The sequence below is a fragment of the Meriones unguiculatus genome, chromosome X, assembly GCF_030254825.1.
Source record: "Meriones unguiculatus strain TT.TT164.6M chromosome X, Bangor_MerUng_6.1, whole genome shotgun sequence".
NCBI lineage: Eukaryota > Metazoa > Chordata > Mammalia > Rodentia > Muridae > Meriones > Meriones unguiculatus.
In genome coordinates, this window is record NC_083369.1 from 139,762,645 (window position 1) to 139,785,453 (window position 22,809).

The 22,809-nt window shown below is 38.2% G+C and overlaps 1 protein-coding gene across 2 annotated transcripts in view; it reads left to right on the forward strand.

The window, feature by feature from the left end:
• The window catches only part of Cdkl5 (cyclin dependent kinase like 5), a 187,368-nt gene that overhangs the window by 102,587 nt on the left and 61,972 nt on the right, over nt 1-22,809 (forward strand). For both annotated transcript variants that reach the window (XM_060375214.1, XM_060375215.1), the window contains exons 4-6: nt 3,510-3,555; nt 14,252-14,388; nt 19,511-19,631. In XM_060375214.1, coding sequence (XP_060231197.1) covers nt 3,510-3,555; nt 14,252-14,388; nt 19,511-19,631 — 304 coding nt within the window. The remainder of the gene's footprint in view (nt 1-3,509; nt 3,556-14,251; nt 14,389-19,510; nt 19,632-22,809) is intronic.

Sequence of the window (22,809 nt, forward strand, 5' to 3'; positions counted from 1 at the left end):
CACTAGGTATTGGTGATATAATAGATTAGGCAGTTACAAAAGGTACACTTGAAAAGGTATAAGGTCTATAGTGAAAATTACTAGAAAAATTGGAGTAGATAAAGTATTTAAGGTTATTTGATAAAACCTTCTGAACATCAATACTTCTCAGACAATTTTAAGTTCAGAACACAAACATAATGGATTTCTTCTAGAATATAGGCAGATGATTTCATTTTTTTTATTTCAAGGAAAAGAAATGACCTAAGAGAATCTAGGATTAAAAATATGTTTCTTTTTTTTTTTTTTAAATAAGGTATCCACTTTGAAACAAAAACCAAGTTGTACACAGGCATTTTTCTAAAAGCCAGAGACCATCGTGTCATTCTTGGCTCCCTATGCCATCACTATAATTTATCTTAGAAAACAGCAGGCCTTTGTGGGAGGGTGGAGGTGCACATGTGTGGGGGATATGTGTGTATGTATATATACATATAGATACATATGTATATATGTATGTAAATATACATATATATGTAGATATACATAAACATGTATATATGTAGATATATATGTATATACATACACACACACACACATATATATGCAGTCTCCACACGGACCTTATCAAATAGGCTAGGCTGGCTAGCTGATGAGCCTCAGGAATATGATTTCCCCACCTCCCCAGTGCTGAGCTTGCCTGCTCATACCACTATAACTTCCTTATGACATAGGTTCTAGGGATTTAATCGAAGGCCTCATATTTGCCTGGCAAAGCACGTTACCAATTAGCGATCTTGCCAATCTGAGCAAACCTTCTTTAAAGCCTTTAATTTTTTTCCTCTTGAAAAAAAAAAAAGCTACTATATGGATTTTTTGCCAGACGTTTCATTCTTAATAAGCACATAGATTTCCAGTGTTGGTGAAGTGAATGGTGCTTTCCTGGGTATTGCCGTAAGTATACAGAAAATCTGTAAGAATGCATGTTTTCCTTCCCCAAATTAATCTCCCCCCCCCGCTCTCCTTTTTTTTTCCTTTCTCTCAATTTTCTTTTTAGTCTCACACGCGCTAAGCATATATTCTACCACTAAGCTGCGCCTCAAGCCATTCTAAAAATTCTGGGTCTGCCCACTTGCCACATGGGTGAAGGTGATCACATGATGGAGAAAAGGGGCACTGCCTCAGAAGACCATTCAAAGATACATTTGCGGTGAATCAAAAATTAATGCAAACCAAGCATTCAAATATATGAGAACCGTTAGAGAAAAGGACTTTTAGTAAATGGTGAAGTAAATGGTAAATGGTAAATATAGTTGACATAATAACCTGTATACATATAGTTATAAGTTAGGTTGAACAACCAAAACCTATTCTTACTTTGATTTAACAAAATGACAAGAAAACTAGGATCAAGAACTCCAGCTCAGTATCAGTAATTTAAAGTGGTTCTGGCATAAGAGCAGGTAGGTCAGTACCTACACCAGGCTAAAGATGACAAGAAAGCTCTGAACATAAATCCAGACTCTGTCTGTAAGGATGCTAAGATATAACAGTTATGAGTCATCACTAAAGGAGGTTGGGAAAACTGGTTCATCATTTAGAAATAATATTAAATCACCTTGTCATTTACTAAAGTAAATTATAATTGGGTAAAAACTTAAGGAATGATATAATTAAAATATCCAAATGAAAAATATGAATAAATAATCATGTTCAGTTAAGGACATGGGGCACAAAAATGATTACATAATTACAAAGGCCAGTTATATTAGATTTGATCGTGTATACTCTACAAAAAATAACATTAAATAGCTCAGTTTGGCAACAAGTTTTCACCCATGAATCAGTGTTAAAGAAAGTTAACCCTGGTAGAGTTTATTTTAATTTACCAGATCATAGAAAATTTCTCTAGTCAGGGCCGGCAAGGTGGACTAGTGGGTGTAGGCACATGCTGTGAACCCTAACAACCTGAACTTAAGTCTTGGGACCTCCATGATGGAAAAAGAGAACCCATCCACACAAATTGTTCTGTGACCTCTGCATGCACATGCATTGTGCCCAGCATCCTCAACCCCCAATAAATAAACAAATGTTATTAATTAAAAAATTATCTACTCATATTATTAAATTGAAAAGTGTTCTTTTAAGTAATGATATTTGTCAAGAAATCGGACACGGGGTATGATGATCTATCCTCATTTAGAAAGACAAATGGGATGTGCATTGAACGTATGACAGGAGCCTACCGCAGAAAACATCTGAAAGACTCTACCTAGCAGTGTTCCAAAGTAGATACTAAGACTCACAACCAAACCTTCGGCAGAGTGCAGGGAATCATATGAAAGAAGGGGAGTTTGATGTGGAAAGGATAGGAGCTCCACAAGGACCAAACGTATCTGGGCACAGGGTCTTTTCTGAGATGGACACTCAACCAAAGTCCATGAGAGGACAAAACCTAGAACCTCTGCTCGGATGTGACCCGTGATAGCGCAGTAATCAATTGGTTTCCCATAGTAAGGGGAACAAGGACTATTTCTAACAGGAACTCAATGACTGGCCCTTTGACCTCCCCACCTCCCAAGGGAGGAGCAGTACTGTTAGGCCACAGAGGAGGACTTTGCAGCCAGTCTTGAAAATACCTGACAAAAGGGAGTCATATGAAAGGGGAGGAGGTCCTCCCCTATTAGTGGACTTGGAAAGGGGCAGGGAGGAGATGAGGGAGGGAGGGTGGGATTGGGGAGGGAATGAGGGATACAGCTGGGATACAGAATTAACAAAATGTAACTAATGAGAAAAATAAAATTATGGAGAAAAAAAAAGACCTGCATGCTACTTTATGAAAAAACAATTTACTCATATTATTAAATTGAAAAGTGTTCTTTTAAGTAATGATATTTGTCTTGGCACTGCTTGTGGAATGGACCGTATGTACAACTAAAGGGAGCTATGAAAGTAACGGTTGTATTTGTGTATGTCAGCTTAGCCGTGTGTGATAGGAACCCTCAGCGTTCGTGGTCTTCGAACCATCTATATCACTACAGCATTTGCTTTGGAAATGAAGATGCTCTTGGAATGTGTTCATTGATAGACTCTTTAAGTAACCATCTATTACTATTGGAACTTTAAACAATTATTTACCATCACATATAAATGTTACTTATATAATGTGAAGTGACATATACAAAGTGTATAATATTGTTATTTCAAGGTAAGAAAAATACTGAATTAAGGGTTATGTAAATATTTCTGGGTGTCTATTTTATTCTTTTATGTCCTGTGCTTTTGAACACATTGACAGTTGAGATTTATGTTTCGTGCATATTATGCTAATGTCTGTTCTTTGCCTCTTCCCGCCTTCCCTTCTTCACATTCGTTGGCAATGTCTCCAGGGTAATAAGAGGGGACTTTGAAACAAAGTAATGGATGGATGGAGTTGATGATCTGTGTGTTTGCTCTTTTGTCCCCAGATAACTGGGATCCCCAATTGGGATTGGAGAATGATTTTCCCTTTGCCTCTTTTTCCTTTGCAGGAAACACATGAAATTGTGGCAATCAAGAAATTCAAGGACAGCGAAGGTATATATGCATTTCTACTTCTGTGTGTTTTTGTTTTGTTTGGGTTTGGTTTTTGTAAATAAAACATGGGTGAAAAGGGATTTAATTGCTTAGACCTTATCCCTGTGATTTTCAAATCCTAACCTCGGGGACCAAATGCAGCTTATTTGTTATGCCTTACTTTGAAATATTTCATATTTCTTGGTATTAGAATATTTATTTTAATTTATCATAAAGGGTGGAATTCTTGCTCCCAAAGCCAGTTTTCTTAACCACATGTTCCCACATAGATTACAATGGCAACTCTGATTAAGAGCACATGCTTCTGTAGTCCCCCTAAGTAGAGACTTCTGAGAAAGACCCAGCATTTGGTCGCTGTGTTCTCTAGCCCCTAGTCACAGCAAGAAGCGCAAGGACAAGTTGGAGGCAGTATGGAGAGGGGAAATTTTTATATTTAGAACCACTTATTGAGGGAATAAAATAAAATACCATATTTGGGGGTCTTGGTCACACTCTTAGACTGTTCCAAATGGAGTATTAAATCTTTCTGCCGGGAAGGGAAGTTTCAAATAAAATATTTCACTGGTGCATCAGTTTTGAAACCTTTAGCTGTAACTCTTACCCAACCAAAGACAGAAAAAGGAAGACCGAGAATGAAAGTCTACATGGCTTTTGAGCAGCTTTAGGCAGCAGTTTTTCATACTGTAGTACAGAGACCCCAGTAAAAACACTTTCTAAGTCCTAGCCTAGTTTCCATAAACATACTCTACTATATCGAAGCAAGAGTCTCACAAACTCAGCTGTTACTGAGGTTACTGAGGTACTCGATTTTCTATTTTTCCTGGTTCATGTCAACTCTTAAAAAAAAAAAAAACAACAACAACAACACTCCGTGTGACACTGAGTTGCAACCCACCATATGAAAAATGGGGAAAGGGTAGCAGCATGAACCTCTGTATCTAATGCCAAGCCTGAAGACAGACAATATAGCCTGGCTTCACTGGTGCACATTTCCTAAACACTTTAAGGCACCAGCTTCTATATTTATGAACTGTCTCATCACCTTCATCTCAGATACTTGGAAAGCATGACATAACAAGGAAGGCTTGCTAACAGAAGACTCCTAGGCTAGCTTCTACAGCATTTGATGTAGCTCAGCTATGATGCGCCACCTCTGTGGAGCACATGCATATTACCCAGGGCCTTGCTGCAGCCCCTGTGAGGACAGTCTTAAAGGAAGACACTGGCAAGTGCTTTTGTAGCTGATTCTGAGAGGCAGTGTGCTTGAAGCGATGTGCTTATGTGCCTGTGATCTAAGGGAAGCAGTTGCCCTGGCTAACCCACTGTGAGACCGTTGGACATAGGCTCTTTGAACAGGGACTTTAGACTAATGACAGGTGGTCCAGAGACAAATGGTGATCTAAAAAGGGTGATTGCAGCAGACATTCAGAGCAGCACTCTTGCTTAGGTATGGAGACGTCTAACTCCGCATTCACCTTTAAGGTCACAGTGGCAAGCTACAAAGTAATAATTGTCAGCAGATCTTCAAAAACATTTTTTTTTTTTGGCAGAGGGTCTTATGTAGCCTTAAGCTTGCTTAAAACCCTATTAGATATAGTACTGTTGTGTATGTCTTTACCCCGTTCCTCTAATAAGAAAACTGTCTGACTTGAAAGAAAGAAACAATACATGTCTGGTGACTAGCTCTCTTAGAGTGTGAATTATGCATAAATAGTTTTATATAGATGAGGTTGTCTATTGAACTCTCATATAAAGTACTATAATTCAAAATCTGTTTTATTATCTAAATTTCAACAAGTCCATTATAATAAAAATGAGAGTACTTCAATAATACTGTCCTCTTTGTCTAGTAGCCCTCAACCATTTTTATTAGTTGCTATGAAAATTCATACTTTAGTGGTGACTATTGTATGTCAAACACTTCTAAATCTTTGTGAAGATAAATGAAGTAATTCTATAAAAGCATTGTTAAACTGAAGCTAAAATGAAAACTGTGCTTGGTCTGACATTCACATTAATGTTTCTAAGTATTACCTAACTGATAATATGCAAGGAGAATGTGTGAGACTATATGCTACCTTTTGGTGGCTTTAAAAGATGATAATAGCTACACCTGCGATACAAAGTGAATAAATTGTAATAAATAAATAAAAAATTAAAAAAAGAAAAAAGATTATAATAATGTCCTGCCGTCAATTAAGATGATCTGGATCAAAAATTTGTGTGAAATATTTTATTTTTAATTTAATTTAAATAAACTTTTATTTAATTGTAAATTTAAATTGAATTTTATTTATTTGTTTGTTTGTTTATTGAGACAGGGTTTTTCTGTGTGGCCTTGGCTGTACTGGACTTTTTTTGTAAACCAGGCTGACCTCAGACTCACAGAGATCTGCTTGCCTTTTGCCTCCCTGAGTGCAAAGATTAAAGGCATGTATCACCAGGCCTGGCAAATTTTTATTTAAATTAAACAAAACATGTTATTATTTTAGATAAAATATATGATAAAATATACTTTCAGGTATACCACTTTTGGTGCAAAATATATTATTATCCTAGAACAACTGATTACTGCTTAAAAATAAAACCCAAATTTTCATAATAAATAAAAAAGTTATGTTGTTACTTTAACTGGAAAAATGAAAACTGAAATTATGAAAATAGGTTGGCTTTATAGTAAATACAATTTTGATTATAATAGCAACTATATGCTAGCTTAGTTCTTAGGAGAATTGAGTATTATCTTTTAAGATGGAAAGTCTATTTTTACAGAAAATTGCAAACTAGCTCAATAAAAGTATAACAGAAAGCTTTCTCAGTTTTCTCTCTTTTAATATGTCTGTCTTTGTGTTTTAGAATTATTTTTGTTTTGTTGTCTGTGAGTATTTTGCCTGCATGTATGTGCGTGTCCCATGTATGGGTCTAGTGCTCATGGAGATAAAACAGGGCATTGGATTCCCTAGAAATGGAGTTATGGATAGTTGTGAACTACCATGTGAGTGCTGGGAATCAAACTAGGATCTTTCAAGACCAGCAAGTACTCTTAACCTCTGAGCTATCTCTCCACTCCTCCCCATACTTTTAAGTTTTTAGTCCCTGATTATTAGCTCATAAAGCTCTATCAAATCATTTATCAGTGTCTTTGCCCATGAGTTTCCCTGAAAGACATTAATGCTCTAAATAAGGACAGAAACTTCTGTTAAGAGAAAGAATATAGTCTGGGTTTGTGGCTCAGTGGTAGTCTTGGATTCGATTTCTAGCTGCTATCCCTACCCCTAAATAAAAAGGTACGTTTGAACGATACATTTTTATTAGGGACAACTTCTTTTGTTGGTTTTGTTTGTTTGTTTGTTCATTTGTTTTAGTGGCTTCTGCTTCTTGACATATCATCATAATGTCAGAGAGGATTCTTAGCAATGTTCTCAGTGACATAAATTTGCCTATTCACGTGAGCTTTCACAAAGAAATTTAAGTATCAAATACCTAACAAGTGAGAGGCCTCTACTACATTAGTTCTGTTAATTACTTGAATTTTTTGAAAACAAAAAATGACCACAGATGCCAAAGATAACAGAGGATTCTTTGTATAAAAGATGTTTTTCAGATTTTGTATAATAATTATTTTAGCCAAATTCTCCTTAACCTTCCTATAACTGCAGTCTTGAACATTGACTTTTGAGAATCAGACGGCAATCTATTACTAGCAGATCATCATTCTCAGTCACATTTGTGTGTTTATTGTATACATTGTTATAGGTGTGCCATATCAGGTGTCTAGAGATCAGAGGACAATTGTGGGCAGCAACTCTCTCCTTCTATCTTGTGGGTCCCTAGGGATCAAACTCAGGTCGCCAAATCTTAGAGGCAAGCCCTTTATCCCCTAAGCCATTTCACTGGCCCTGGGTCATCATTCTTAGATAGAGACAGAAACCAAATATATTGAACAATCCAGGAGTGCCAATTTAAACTAGGTAGATTTTGAATCGTAATAGCCCATTAAATCTTTCTGTTAGGAAAGCGTGTGGTCAGAATTTTTCTTTACTTATAGTTTGATCCTCCTCCTAATTCCTTGGACTGTTAACTTTCTTCGATGAATGAAAATTTCTCTCTTCTTACCTCTGGGCCTCAGTACATAGCTCACTCCAGTGAGCTGTGCAACCATCCTTGTTTCATTGGTGGAGGGGTGTTAGGTCATTTTTCTGATTTGACATCAAATAAAGTCACTAGCATTTTATTTTATGTTACTTGTATCTTATAGAGAAGTATTTTCTCTCAAAGTGGACATATTTATTTCTGTAATTATTCTGAAGCATTTAGTTAATCATATAGCCTTTCCTCCAGTTGATTCCGTTCTTATTTTTACCGAGAGACTAGAAAACACAATACTAGTTTTAGTTTGTATGATGCTATAACAGAAGAATTCATGAATTCTAAAATCAAGAATCTGAATTCTGTATAAGAGAGGCCTTGAAACAAAATCTCCAACCTTTATTATTTAAAGAATTTGATTATATGAGCTAGAGCACCTGGCTATTCCTGGTACTGCCACACCTCCTTTTTCTGCCCAAACCAGATCTTTCTTTTTTTTTCCCAATTTTTAAAATGTATTTATTTATGTATTTCAATTTATTCACTTTGTATTTTCGATGTAGCCCCCTCCCTCATCTTCTCCTAGTCCCACTCTCCCTCCTTCTTCTCCCTCTATGCCCTTTCCCTAGTCCCCTGATAGGGGAGGTCTTCCTCCTGTTCTATCTGACCCTAGCCTATCAGGTCTCATCAGGACTGGCTGAATCATCTTCCTCTTTGGCCTGGCAAGGCTGCAACCCCCAGGGGGAGGTGAGCAAAGAGTCAGGCCACTGAGTGCATGTCAGAAACCCCTTACTAGGGACCCCATTTTGAAACTGAGCAGCCTATGAGCTTCCTCTGAACAGGGTTTAGGTCCTCTCCCTGCATGGTTCTTGGTTGTAGTACTGGTCTCTGCCAGCCCCCTGGACTTGGCTATTTTGGCTCTGTTGTTCTCCTTGTAGAGTTCTTATCCCCTCCAGGTCTTTCTTTCTTCCTCTTCTTCTGTAAGATTTCCTGAACTCTGCCCAAAGTTTGGCTGTGAGTCTCATTATCTTCTTCGATACCCTGGTGGGTAGAGTCTTTAAGAAGTCCTCTGTGGTCGGCTCCTGTTCTGTTCTTTGTCTTCTCCTACTTCTGATGTCTATCCTGTTTGCCCTTCTGAATGAGGATTAAGCATCTGCCCTAGGCTCCTTCTTGTTGTTTAGCTTCTTTAGGGCTATAGATTTTAATGATTATCCTATATTATATGTCTAATATCCACTTATAAGTGAGTATATACCACAGCATAAATTGTGTCTTTCTGCTTCTGGAATACCTCACTCAGGATGATCTTTTCTAGTTCCCACCATTTGCTTGCAAATTTCATGACAAACCTGATGTTTCAAACCTCAGGGATTCCTGTAAGATTTGGTGACATTTTGCACCTTTTGTGATTCCATAAATTTTCTGTCCTTTTACTTGTCCTCCATCTCTAAAGATTGAAAGGTCTTCATCTTTTTTTGGTACATAAAACAGTAACATCACCGTTCAAACCTCTGTGACCACACTGATTGCCCTGCTGCTGCTGTCTGTCTTCAATCACAGCAACCAGAATCAAACATGGTGCCCCTATGGCTTCGTTCAAGGATGGATTGACTCTTCTTTTCATAATAACTGTTTAAAGGTCTGTTTTGGGGGCCTCTTTGGCTATACAAAGATGTCAGGTTTGTGATTTCATAAAGTAGGTTACAGCTATTCCTGGATTTCTTTTCCAAGCCCACGGTTCTTTAAAAATAGAGTTACAGTAGTTTTTGATCTTTAGATTTTTTTTCTTTTCATCATTGACTTATCTTTGAATTTCTTTTGTTCCTGTGAGTTTTTTTTTTTTAACTGCTATCTTTTATTTTGGTGACTCTTGATTTTTTTAGGTGTATTAACTTGACTCAATGGTAAGCCTACAGAAATAGGCCAGATTTTTGTTTGTTCTTACTCTGCATCCTTTTTGTTCATGTTACTTTGTCCTTACTAGATTGGATTGTATATACTGCATATAACTTTGCCAGAGTTGCTCCTGACTTTGACAGTGTTAACTGTTTTTGTTTTGTTTGAGAAATGATATTGCTATTCATCCCAGGATAGCCTTAAATTACATTTTTATATATTCATTCATCCATTCATTCAATCATTCATTCATTCATTCACTCACTCACTCAATCAATCTTGCTCTTTTACCTCCGCCCTTTCTTCCACTCCTGCCCTCCTTCCCTCTCCATCTCTCTTTTCTCTTCTCTGTATTTTGAAAAAAAAAAAAAATCTTATTCTGTAGTCTAGGCTGGCCTAGAACTCATTGTTTAGTCAAGAATGGCTTTGAACTTGTAGTAATCCTCCTGCCTTAGCCTTTTGAGTGCTAGGATTATAGGTATGAACCACTGTGCTGGGCTTTCTTTTAATGGTGAGATTGGCTAGCATGCTCAAACAGGTGTAGAAGTATTGTCTTTTAGAAGTAGAAGAGGCCTTTAGAATAACAGTGTAACTCCAGTCAGAGTTTGTAGAGCTGGTCTGTGCTTAACTGGTACTAAAATGCAGACCCAGGAGCTTCACTGAGTATTTCTTTCACCCATGCTATGTTCTTTGGCTGAATGGCTTTAGCAGCAAGCCAATTAGCTTGCTCCAAAATGTTACAGAGTCTAGGCATCAATCTAGGTGTTGCAACTCACTCTCAAAAGCTCGCTGTAAAATACCATATCACCTCAGTCCCTATATTCAACTCAGGATATGAGGTTGAATATGACTCAGAGTCCATGCACACTGAGAGAATTATCTATTCTTTTTAGCCTTCAACTCTTTATTTATGAACTGGAGAAGACAACATAAGGATGCTTATTTTCATGGATTGTACTATGACTTTTAAGGCTTTGCTACTTTTTGCTTGTCTCAGAAGGCCATGTGTCAGTGGAGTGTGTATTACTTTTTGCCATCATTTCATCATTTAGTACCACAGTTTCCACTATCAAGTGTAGGGCAGGCTAGAAAACTTAAAAGTACTCACAGAAACTAAATCATAGGATATTCCAAATAATGAAAAGGGCATAATTTGCTTGCAATTTAGGAATTAATAACTCCATTTTCTGTCTGTTCCCAGTCATTACAGTCTTAATACTCAGGTGATTGTTTAAGGCTGGCATAAAGGGACCTCATTTTCTTAAAAAACAAAACAAACAAACAAACAAAAAACAGCTCAAGTGAGGTTGTGTTGGCACACTATACCCTAAGTGATGTTCTCAAGTGTCCCTCCAACCCACACCCCTTGTGTGTATGTGTGTGTGTGTGTGTGTGTGTGTGTGTGTGTGTGTGTTTACTGGGAATTGAACCTAAGGCTTACACTAGTGCAGAAAGCACTCTACCACTGAGCTGTATCCCAGGCCCTGTTTTTACTTTTTGTTTAGAGACAGGGTTTCAGGACATTGCCCAGGTTAGCCTTGAACTTGGAATCCTCCTGTTGTAGTCTCCCAAGTTGCCAGGATTCCTAGCCAGGTACCATCAGCTTCATTTACTCTGTGCTTCTTTTAAGGATTACTTATCTTCTTTCTCTCTTTGTAAACATTCAGAATATAACCAATTATATTTTTATAACTCCACTGTCAGTTTTATATGTTTTTCTGTTTTATAACTCCACTCATATCTATGAATGATATTTTATCAGGTACCAAAATTCATTGAGGTTTAGGCTTATTATCAGAAAGACTTTGGCTAGAGAGATGGCTCAGCTGTTAAAGGTTAGACTCATAACCAAAAATAATCAAAAATGCTTTAATGAAAAAAAATCACAGATTATTAGATTTATGTACTGATGAAAAGTTTACAATCAGAAATACTTTAATGAAAAAAATCACAAATTATTAAAATTTAAGTGCCTTGCCCACAGTTGCATGTTACAGCATAAATTGCCTAAAGACAGAATCTAAAGTCTAGGTGTCCATAGTTCTTTCTATTCCAGTGTTCCGTCCGTCAACACTCAGGGTTGGGTCACCACTTCTGCCACTGTCTCCCTTCTCTACAGCTGGTTATTTCCACCGAGGTGGCAATATGTCCCAACAATCATCAACAGGTTTCTAGCTGGGGAATACTTCACTGATGTAACCAGGTCATGAGAAGTATTTGTGTTTCCTGGTTGTCATAGATCCAGCAGTACCACAAAGCACCATTTCTATCAGCCTCTTCTTTATTTTTTTTTTTAGTGTTTTCTTCACTATTTTTTATTAATTTTTATTATTACTTACATTTTTTATATTAATCACAGGTTATTTACTTTGTATCCCAGCTGTAGCCCCCTCCTCATTCCCTCCCAATCCCACCCTCCCTCCCTCATCTTCTCCCTGCCCCTTTCCAAGTCCACTAACAGGGGAGGACCTCTTCCCCCTCCATCTGACCCTAGATTATCAAGTCTCCTCAGGACTGGCTGTAATGATCTCTTCTGTGGCCTAGCCAGGCTGCTCTTCCCTTGTGGCAGGGGAGTGGAAGAGCTCGCCATTGAGTTCATGTCAGAAATAGTCCCTGTTCCCCTTATTAGAGAACCCATTTGGACAGTCATCTACCATGGGCTATATCCAAGCAGGGGTTCTAGGGTATATACATACATGGTCCTTGGCCTTTTCTGAGACTGACATTCAACCAAGGACCATGTATGGATATAACCTAGAACCTCCACTCAGATGTAGCCTGTGGTAGCTCAGTAACCAATTGGTTTCCCAAAGTGAGGGGAACAAGGACTATTTCTAACAGGAACTCAATGACTGGCTCTTTGGTCTCCCCACCCCAGAAGGGAGGAGCAGTCCTGTTAGGCCACAGAGGAGGGCTTTGCAGCCAGTCCTGAAGATACCTGATAAAACAGGATCAGATGAATGGGGAGGAGGTCCCCCCTATCAGTGGACTTGGAAAGGGGCACGGTGGAGATGAGGGAGGGAGGGAGGGACTGGGAGGGAATGAGGGATCGGGACACGGCTGGGATACAGAGTTAATAAAATGTAACTGATAAAAAAAGTAAATAAATAAAAGATAAAAAAAATAAAACCTAAAGAAGATGCATTAAAAAAAAAGAGAGAGAGAGAGTACAGGAGTGCCACAAGTACCAAATATACCAGGCACAGTAGTCTTTCATGAGACTTTCTCCAGCCTCTTCTTTAAACTCATTTTGGAAGAGGGTTGAATGCGAGAGCTGGACAGAAAATCAGCTAATAAGCAATCCTTACTCTGCATGTAGAATCTTTTTCATTCTCCCATCATGGACCACAGTCAGCTTATTTCCCTTTTGGGGATCTTGTGTAGAAACCATGCCTTCCCTGAAAGCCGTTAAGCATTCTCATCTCTGTCCCAGAACTTTAGTTTCTTTCTTTTCAGACTTAAGGACATTACTGAAATCAAGGTCCCCACAACATAATCTTGACAAGCCTGCATTCTGGCCCCTAACCAAAGCCTGTGGCCAAATGTGTTTTAGAATTCATATTTCAAAGTTTTAGAATGGAAATATGTCACTCTACATAACACTCTATAATCAAGGCATATTTCTATAGCCTAGACTATGAATATTCATAGCAAGTGGGTTAAACAAAGACCATAAATAGTCTCATATCAATTTCGTTTTGCCTCTGAATGAATTTGTCACAAACTTAGAACGCATTCAGTTTTCCAACTAGGAATTTGGGAATTATGAACATACATATTGAAAACACCCTACTTGGAATTTCCCAGTTACCTCTTAAGCTAGTCTAAGTATACATTTAAAATGAAATATTAACTCTTCGCTTGCCTGCTCAATCATCCATTACCGTTAATGAGACTTCTGTGCTTTCTCCATGTCTCTGGAGGTTATCACAAGTAACGTTAATGGTATGGTAGGGCGGATACTGGTACAGCATAAGTTCCCCATCCCAGAACAGCTACGCCATCTGGGATGGGCAGATGGACATACCATGGGAAGGCTGCAGGAATGCAGAGCAGCTGCTGTTCAGAGAAATAAGACACTCTTAAGAATTCCCTCTGATTGGCCATGAGCTGCTTCATGAATGCCTGCTGCACAACCTGTGCTCACTGAGGTGACCCACAAGCAGCCTGAAGAATAAAATGCTCTTTTAAGCCAAAACTTGTAGCTAATCTTAGGACATAACATGCTACACAGACTAGGCACAGAGTCTCCTCTGCACAAGGATGGGGTTGACTCACGTAACCCTTTTACACATTTGCTTCCCCAACTCAGAATGTTAGAGCTAAAGTTAGATTCATGTGCTGTCTCTATAAATTTATGGTTTTGACAGTAAAAAATAAAGAAAATGCAAGCAAAAGAAATGTGTTCAAGTAAGCCTTTTGTGTTGTTGGTTTTGTTTTGGGTTCCTTTGGTGCCTCATGGCCCAGACTAGCCTGAAACTTACCATTCTCCAGCCTCAACTGAGTGCTGGGATTATTATGGGTCTGTACCACCAGATGCAACTAAGCCTTTTCTTGAAGTTTCTTTTTTTTCTTTCACCAAGAAAATATGTGAATATTCTATCTGTGGACTTCTTAAGTATAAGATGTTGTCAGTGGTCATGACATTCTCTGAAAGGTAGCTTTGAAAGCTTTCATTTATTTTCTCCTCACCGTTGTCTGTTCATTCTAGAAAATGAAGAAGTCAAGGAAACGACTTTACGAGAGCTTAAAATGCTTCGTACTCTCAAGCAGGAAAACATTGTGGAGCTGAAGGAAGCCTTTCGTCGGCGAGGGAAACTCTACCTGGTTTTTGAGTATGTTGAGAAAGTAAGTCATGAATTACCAGTGTGCAGATTCACCTTATTTGTTTATGACATTATTGAAGAAATTAATTTTGCTTAGCATGCCCTATCAATGTACTCATAATCTGAGAGTGTTAAAAATGAAAATATCTTCCATAGTCATTAGACGTCCTAAAATAGATCTAGGGATTTTGTATAAGTTAGAAGTATTCAGGTGATCATAAGTGTAAACAGCATAGTGGTATGGTTTCTAAAGTCTTAGCATCTAGGTACAAGTGGTTTTAAGATTAGATTTATTTCAATTAAACATCAGCAAAAGCTCTGTGAGATAAACAGGTGAATGGATAGTATAGTCAAGGACAGTAGATACACACATCAGGTCTATGCAAGCAGGAGTTGGGTCCTTTATTTTTTTTTTTTCTTGAAACAAAAATTAACCAATTTTAATTTAAGTGAGCTAGAAATATATGTGCACATTTTTATATTTCTAAGAACTTTTTAATATAATCAGTAAATTATGAAGCACTATTATGAAGCACTTTAATCAAAGAAATATGAAAAAAAATATTATGGATATTGTATATTTAACTTAGTAATATAAACATAAATTCTTAATCAGACCTAAGATGATGAATGAGCAGGAGCAGAAGCAGTCTTTTGAGAACTGCCAATTGTCTGCTTTTCTTGAGGGAATTCTAAGGTAAGGCCTGGAGCTGCTGTTAAGATTACTAGAAAGTACTTTGTGAAGAGGGCTAACTGATAGGGAACATGTTAATATCGTTACCTAAGGCCCAAAGGTTAGCTGTCTAATAACTCCTTAGAGGGCAACCAACTTTGAGCGGTTCGTTTTAGCTGTTTACAGTAGGAGAAACTGGAACCAGAGTTGCTTGTTGAAGGTTTTGTTGCTGAGTGAATAGGAGGCTTCTGATAATTTTATAGACTATTACCTAACACAGATTAAAACTGGAAAGGCTTCTGTTTGCTGTTGGTTAATTCCCGGTATTTATTGTGATATAAGTGACATGAAAGCAATGTTTTCTAGAAGAGTGACTGGTAATGTGGCTTTGAGTTTATTCAGCATTTATAAAATATTTTTAAATAAGCAACATAAAATAATAATTATTAGAACAATTTAAAATATATTAAAATATATAAGACTTATATTTTAATATATCTTTATTAAAAACAATTTTTATATAAAATGTTCTGATCATGAGGTTTCCCTCTCCCAACTCCTTCCAGGTCCTCCCCACCTTATCATCTACCCAATTCCATGCCCCTTATTTCTCTCTCTTTAGAAAACAAGCAGGCAAATAACAAGTAAACCCAAATTTTAAAAAAGAAATGCACACATACATGTACACAAAAACAAGGCCCATAAAAGCATAAATTTGGAAACCATAATTTACAAGCAAGAGACCAGTAAGAAAAAAAATGGCGAAACAAAGCAAAAAAGAACAATAAGTGCAATACCACTGAGTTCATTTGTGTGGCCATCTCCTGCTGGGCACACAAATTGTCAATTGTTAAATATGTACGAGATGCAAAGAACAAGAAGGCATAGGGGGGTTGAATATTAGAGAAAATATGATGATCTCTCAGTTCATGTTCTCCTCAAGGCTCTGTCCTTAAGTGTGGTTAATATAGTGTCATTTTAAATCAGTTATTATGCTACTTTTCCAAAATTGTTTTATGTGTTAATTTTGGTATTTCCCTATCAAAATAAAACTAAAAGAAAATGTTTTAAGAAAAATATTGCTAAACTAGAACTGCAAAAAAAATAGATTATTCTTATTTTCCAGTTATCACAAATACTTGTGCAGTTTTCAACTTTCACAGCCAAATAATAAAATGTGACTCATGTAGTATTTCACTTTATCTTATTTTTAATTTGTGTTGTATTCTTGGCGGTGGCTTATGGTAAATAACAATTTAGTATATCAAATAGAGATATATCCTCTGTATATCTGTTTTCTCTCTGGGAGAAGCAATTTGGCATGCTTGAAATCTGAAAGCTGTCCGCTCACAAGTGACAGTGTTGTCACCAGTATTGCAACCTTCTGCCACTGAGGCCTGGCCTTCTTTCTCTACCCCTGTGACTCTTGGATGGAAGTTAACCATTACACATGCCCACCAATAGCAATGCCTGGCAATTTACAGTGAGTCTTGGGACTATAAGAAGAAAGATGCTCAAACAAGATAGGGAGTTGTGGACTGAGACCCACAATTACAATGGCTTAAGCGAAATAGGAATTTCTTTCTTCCTCACAAATATATGCAACAGGAGATAGCACAAGACTGAAGAGCAGCCTGCTCCCTTGTCTTTATTGTCAACCCCAGCTGTCACATCCAGTTAACTACTATATAGTTGTATGGTCACACTTGGCTACAAGGCAGAGAGGAAATGTACTCATGTACTCATCATTCTGAGTACCGAAGTCTGTGGCTGGAAATTGTATTCCCGATGGAGTAAGGAAAAGTGGCTGTGGAGGGTGCTCGTATCTCTGTCACGTAGGAGCCTTGAGGAGAACATGAACTGAGAGATCATCATATTTTCTCTAATATTCAACCCCCCTATGCCTTCTTGTTCTTTGCATCTCGTACATATTTAACAATTGACAAAAAAAGGCATCTCTCATAGCAATTTTTAAAAGCTCAGGACATTCTTTTGATGTGTTATTTTAACTAAAACCACAGACATCTAATCCTCTAGGGAGGTAGGTCTTGATGTTTTGCATATTATTAAAGTTCTTCTTGGTCTTTGTTTCATACAACATGTTCATAAATGCATCTTTAAATGGAAACAAAGGCTCAAAAAACTAGAAAGCAATCTCCATGCAGAACCTGTCAGTATTTATGCTTATCAGTGCCAGCACCTGTTTCTTAACAGTGCTTAATGCATGTGTCTCACCATTGACATGCATTTCATGGCTCTCTTTTGTTGGGTATTTCTAAACTATTAAGCATGATTTGCATATGCACAGCAATTCTCTTTTTAAAGAAACATTATTTCAGTGGTAGCTAAAGATCTAATTGTTGATTGTTGGGAGCCTTTACAATTTTTGTGGTGGCTTTTGTCTAGTAGCGTTTCTCATATTAGACAAAGTTGAGCAATGTAAACAAACTTGTTTGGGGCTGAGTTGTAGCTCAGTGGTAGAGTGCTTACCTAGAAAAGCAAAAAAAAAAACAAAAAAAAAAAAAACAATAATGTCAACATGAATAGCATCTCAGTTGTTTTGTTTGTTGTTGTTGTTGTTGTTGTTTAAATAAGAAAGTGGTACAACACAGAGTAGCTAGTACAGCGTGCATCTGAGCATCCAAATGAGGACAGCAGTCATGGTTTAAATGGCATGTGTGCGGCAGAAGGACTCTATGGTTATTCTTCAGTTGGCATGTAGATTCTTAAGAAGACATGTTCTAGTTTCATTTATGTTGCTGTGACAACATACCCTGACGAAAAGCAACTTAGAGGAGAAGGGTCTCTTTTAGCTCGCAAGGCCAAGTTATAGTCTGTCAGTACAGGGAAGTCATGGTGACAAGAGCTTGAGCCAACTAGTTATATCATATCCACAATCAGGAGCAGAGAGAAATGAATGCATGCATGCTCAATGCTCAGCTAGCGTTCTGTACTTTTTCTACAGTTCAGAGTCCCAACCCCAGGAGTAGTGCCACACACTTTCAGGCGGAGTCTTTCCACATCGATCAAGGCAGTCGTGACAGTCCCCCACAGACCTGCTCAGAGGCCAACCCCTCTGAGCAGATCTAGGCAATCCCTCATCGAGACTCCTTTCCCATTGTGTCAACTTGACCATTACAACTTAACCATTACAGCCCGGCAGTGCTGGCACACACCTTTAATCCCACTCTGGAGGCAGAGGCAGGTGGACCTCTGTGAGGTCGAGGCTAGGCTGGTCTACAGAATGAGTTCTAGGACAGCCAATGCTGCACAGAGAAACCTGTCTCAATAAAACCAAACCGAAACAAAAACCCTTAACTATTACAAACATATAACAAAATTTCATAAACATAATACTTTCTACATCATCAAGGGCATCTTCAACTAACTGCTATTTTGTTTTGTTTTGTTTTTTAATGGAATGGCAAGGGGTCAGTTGGATTTCAAATTCCATTACTTTGATTCATGTTAATGTTCCAGCAATTGACCCATTGTTGCTGTGCACCATTGGTGTAAATGCCAGAAGTGAAAAAGGCAAACCTCTGAGTACTGTGATGAAGCTGCTGTGACTTCCCGAGCCTCTGAGCAGCATCAGAGCCTCTGTTTATCTCCAGGTTACACTTCATAAGCAGCTTCTCTATGTGGGTACCTTCAAACAATAAGCTAAGCTTGCACTATGAGCCTTAGTTAGTGATTGGGATTTGCAGAAGAGGTGGGGAATGTTTGGTTAACATGCTAATGCAGTGGAGACTGGCTAAGGGAAGCGTTGGGCTAGCATTTCTACTGGTTTTGGAGACAGGTTCTCACTATATAATGTCTTCTAAGTGATGAGGTGACAGATATGCATATTGATACTTGGCTTACCAGAAAATTTTGCATGAACTTTATACAAAAATAGTCTCTGACTCAAGGTTTGACAATTTTGAATTGTTTAGGGTTTGTGTGCTTATTTAACAATATATTCTTCTTTCAATTTTTTATTTAGTGTATTTTGTGTGTATGTGTGTGTGTTGCCACAGTGCACATGCATAGTTCAAAGGACAATTTTGTTCAGTTATTTATCACTTTCCTCCTTTAGAAGAGTTTCAGGATCCAACTCTTAATTGTCAGGTTTGCATTATTAGCAAGCGTCTTTCTCTGCTAAGCTATCTCACTGGCTCTATATTTTCTAGCTTGTTTTAATTTTTATACCAAATGAATACATCTAATCAAAAGGAAATCTCCCTTACTCTCTCATTCCCCTACCCTACCCCTACCCTTCTCAGTATTAAAGGCAGCAGTAGGGAGTAATCGAAACGTTATTTCTTACAAAGAAAAACTTTTATTTAATGTACTATCCTGATCCACCATAAACTGAGTTATAGATTAAATTCAAACATAAAAAAAATACATGCTGTATATTAGATGAATCCTTATCTAAGGTGCTAAAGAGTCTAATTTTGGAGATAAATGGCTCTGTATTTGCTTTTAGAATATGCTTGAACTGCTGGAAGAAATGCCCAATGGAGTGCCACCTGAAAAAGTGAAAAGCTACATCTACCAACTAATCAAAGCTATTCACTGGTGCCACAAGAACGACATTGTCCACAGGGGTGAGTACAGATGCTCAAAAAGGGAAATATGACGTGTCAGCTAAAATGAAAGATTTCCTGTTTGGAGAACATGTCTATTTAAGGAAAACATACTTTTAAAGGAAGAGCTATGTAAGCCCTTTGCCCTTCGGATCTCCTCTTATACCCACCAAAGGGCAGCATATAAGTTTATTCGTTACTGTGGTGATCTCTATTTGTATAACCAAGTCTGCTGTGAAATGTAGCAATAGTTAATTAGTTAGCAACTGCAAAATTTGAAGCTTATTTGGGGTAGAATTGAATGTCCAAAGGACAGTTCCCATACCTTTGTGTCTTACAGCTAGATCAGGGAATGTGAAACAATTCAAAAACCAGGCTTTCAAACTGGTCTTAAGTGCCTGGGCCTCCAGTAGAGCTCTTCTTTCATTCTGTCTTAGATCAGGAATCTCTAGGATATATTTTCACCTCCTGATTTCTTCTCCCTATTGGTGGAAAGTGTCCCCTTTCTGTAGGTTGAAGATATAATCAGCCTTGTATGGGCCATGATGATACTTCTCTAAACTAGATTCCTTCTTCTTTAGCACCATAAAGTCAGTGGTTTCAGAAATAAGGAAAATTATTTCTTTTCTGTCATTTTGACTCTGATGTTTGTTTCCTAATAATCTCGCTTACACTGTAAAGTTTTGCAGCAATGGGACACAACTTGATGCAATAATGAAGCTAATTTTTTATTATTTTTTAAATTATTATTATTATCATTTATTACAATTTATTCAATTTGTATCCTGGCTGTGGCCCCCTACCTCATTCCTCCTAATACCAAATGAATATTTGAATTTTTCTACATGTAGACATCCAGTTAGACCAGCACCATTTGTTGAAGATGATGTCTTTTTTCCATTGTATTGTTTTGGCTTCTTTGTCAAAAATCAAGTATCTGTAGGTGTATGAGTTTATTTTTGGTTTTTCTATTCAATTCCATTGATTCCTCTAGACTATTTCTCTGCCAGTACCAAGTAGATTTTATTGAGATCAAGGATGGAGATACCTTCAGAAGATCTGTTATTGTACAAGGTTGTTTTAGCAATTCTGAGTTTTTTTGTTTTCCACATGAAATTGAAAGTTATTCTTTCAAGGTCTGTAAAGAATTGTGTTGGTATTTTTCTGGGAATTGCATTGTAACTGTAGATTGCTTTTGGTAGAATGGTCATTTTCACTATGTTAATCCTACTGATCCATTAGCATGGGAGATTTTCCATCTTCTGATATTGTCTTCAATGTCTTTCTTCAGACACTTGACTTTTTTTTCATATAGGTCTTTCACTTGCTTGGTTAGAGTTACACCAAGGTACTATATAGTATTTGTGGCTATCATAAAGGGGGTTGTTTCCCTAATTTCTTTCTCATCCCTTTTTTTTGTATACAGGAGGGCTAATTTTTGCATTAATTTGGTAATATAAAGTGGTTTATTAGCTGAAGGGGTTTTCTGGTAGAATTTTTTGGATCACTCATGTATACTAGCATATCATCTGCTAATAGTGATACTTTGATTTCTTCCTTTCCAGTTTGTATTCCCTTGATCTTCTTTAGTTTTGTTTTGTTTTGTTTTGGTTTTTTTTGTTTGTTTGTTTTTCTCTAGCTAGGACTTTAAATACTATGTTGAAGAGAGAAGGAGAGACTGGGCAGCTTTGGGGGTTGCTGGTAAAGCCATGATTTCCGGATTTTTGTTGGATGTGTTCTTAAGCTGGCCTCTAGCCATCTGATGGTCAGTAGCCTTTGTTCCTGGAGCCTGTACTACAGACTGGGTCCATATGTCTCTGGAGTCTGGAGTATTCTTCAGGAAGATGATAAAGTCCACTGGTTTGAGAGTGGGTGTTGGTGTTTCAGATGCAGCTCAGGGAGAAAGTTCCTAAGTGCAGGTGTTTGTGGGGGAGTGTGCCTGCCTGGAAGGAGGGAGTGTAAGGGAGGAGATTAAGAGCAGGCTGTGGTGCAGGGGCAGCAAGGGTTTGCAGGCTGCAGTGCCTGGGTGCAGGAGCCCTGAATGGCTCAGTAGGCCACAGGCCTGTCTAGGTATTGTGCTCCAAGTGCTCAGACCTGTCTAGGGCTGCACCATCTTGCCTCTAGGAATTGTTTGGCTGGACTTTGCTGGTAGACACACAGAACAGGGGCTTCAAAGTTCAGAAGGCTGTCCTAGGGATTTCTTTGTTGCCCACAGCAGGGGTTGGGGGATAGGAGGGATCAGATTGTCTGGCTCCTAGTGTAGAGGGTCCCAGATCTGGGGCTCTGTAAGCACTCTCTGGCAGAAGCACTCACAGGCATGTGGAAAGCTCAGAGGGCCTGTAAACTCACTTGCAGGTGTATGCTGTAAGCTCAGAGAGCGCACCATTTCTACTGTCAGATTTGGATCTCCTGTGTGGCCTTCAGAGTAAGGAGTCCCCATACCTGGTGTTATGCAGCCACTGGAAAGCTGCTGGAACAATGGAAGCTGTAGCCAAAAGTGCAGGGGTGGATAATACACCACTTTCAGACCCTGGAGATGTCCACGGCGGGAGGGAGGGTCTGTATCCAATCTTTCCCAGCTCACCACTTGTCCCCTCCAGCCCAGGAAGCCTCAAAGTCAATGCTCTGGCTTCAGATGCCCATCTGATAGTCTCCAGTTACAGAGTTTAGGACCCTCTGCTCCTCAGATATGGTGCACACACACTGGTCACCACCATCTTGGAGTCCTCCAAAGCTAAAATTTTTAACAGAAAATGTTGACACATCTACTTCTTATCTGTATTATCTTTGTGTTATGATGTTGCTTCTGCTGCTGCTGCTGATGATGATGATGATGATGATACCAAATTTATCTGTACGAATGTGCAAGGATAATCCCCTTCAAATTAGTGTTACTTTTAAGAATAGCTGAAAGGTATGAAGATTTCCAGCTTCTACTATTTGACTCTCACAGTAGTTACCCTGTTATCAAGACTGCAGATGTCATAGACAAACTGCCAGGTTAACTGGCCATCTAGTATTTTAGGCAACAGTTCCACGAACAACCTGTGTTACACTTTAACACGTTAGTGAGGAGCTGGGTAGGTGTGTCTCCATTATGAGACTGTGCTTTGATTAAATGTATAGCTGATTAATGGTAGGAAGTGTAAGGTTCAGGGCTGGGACTGTAAATGGCACAGTGCTTGAGTAGTATGTGTAA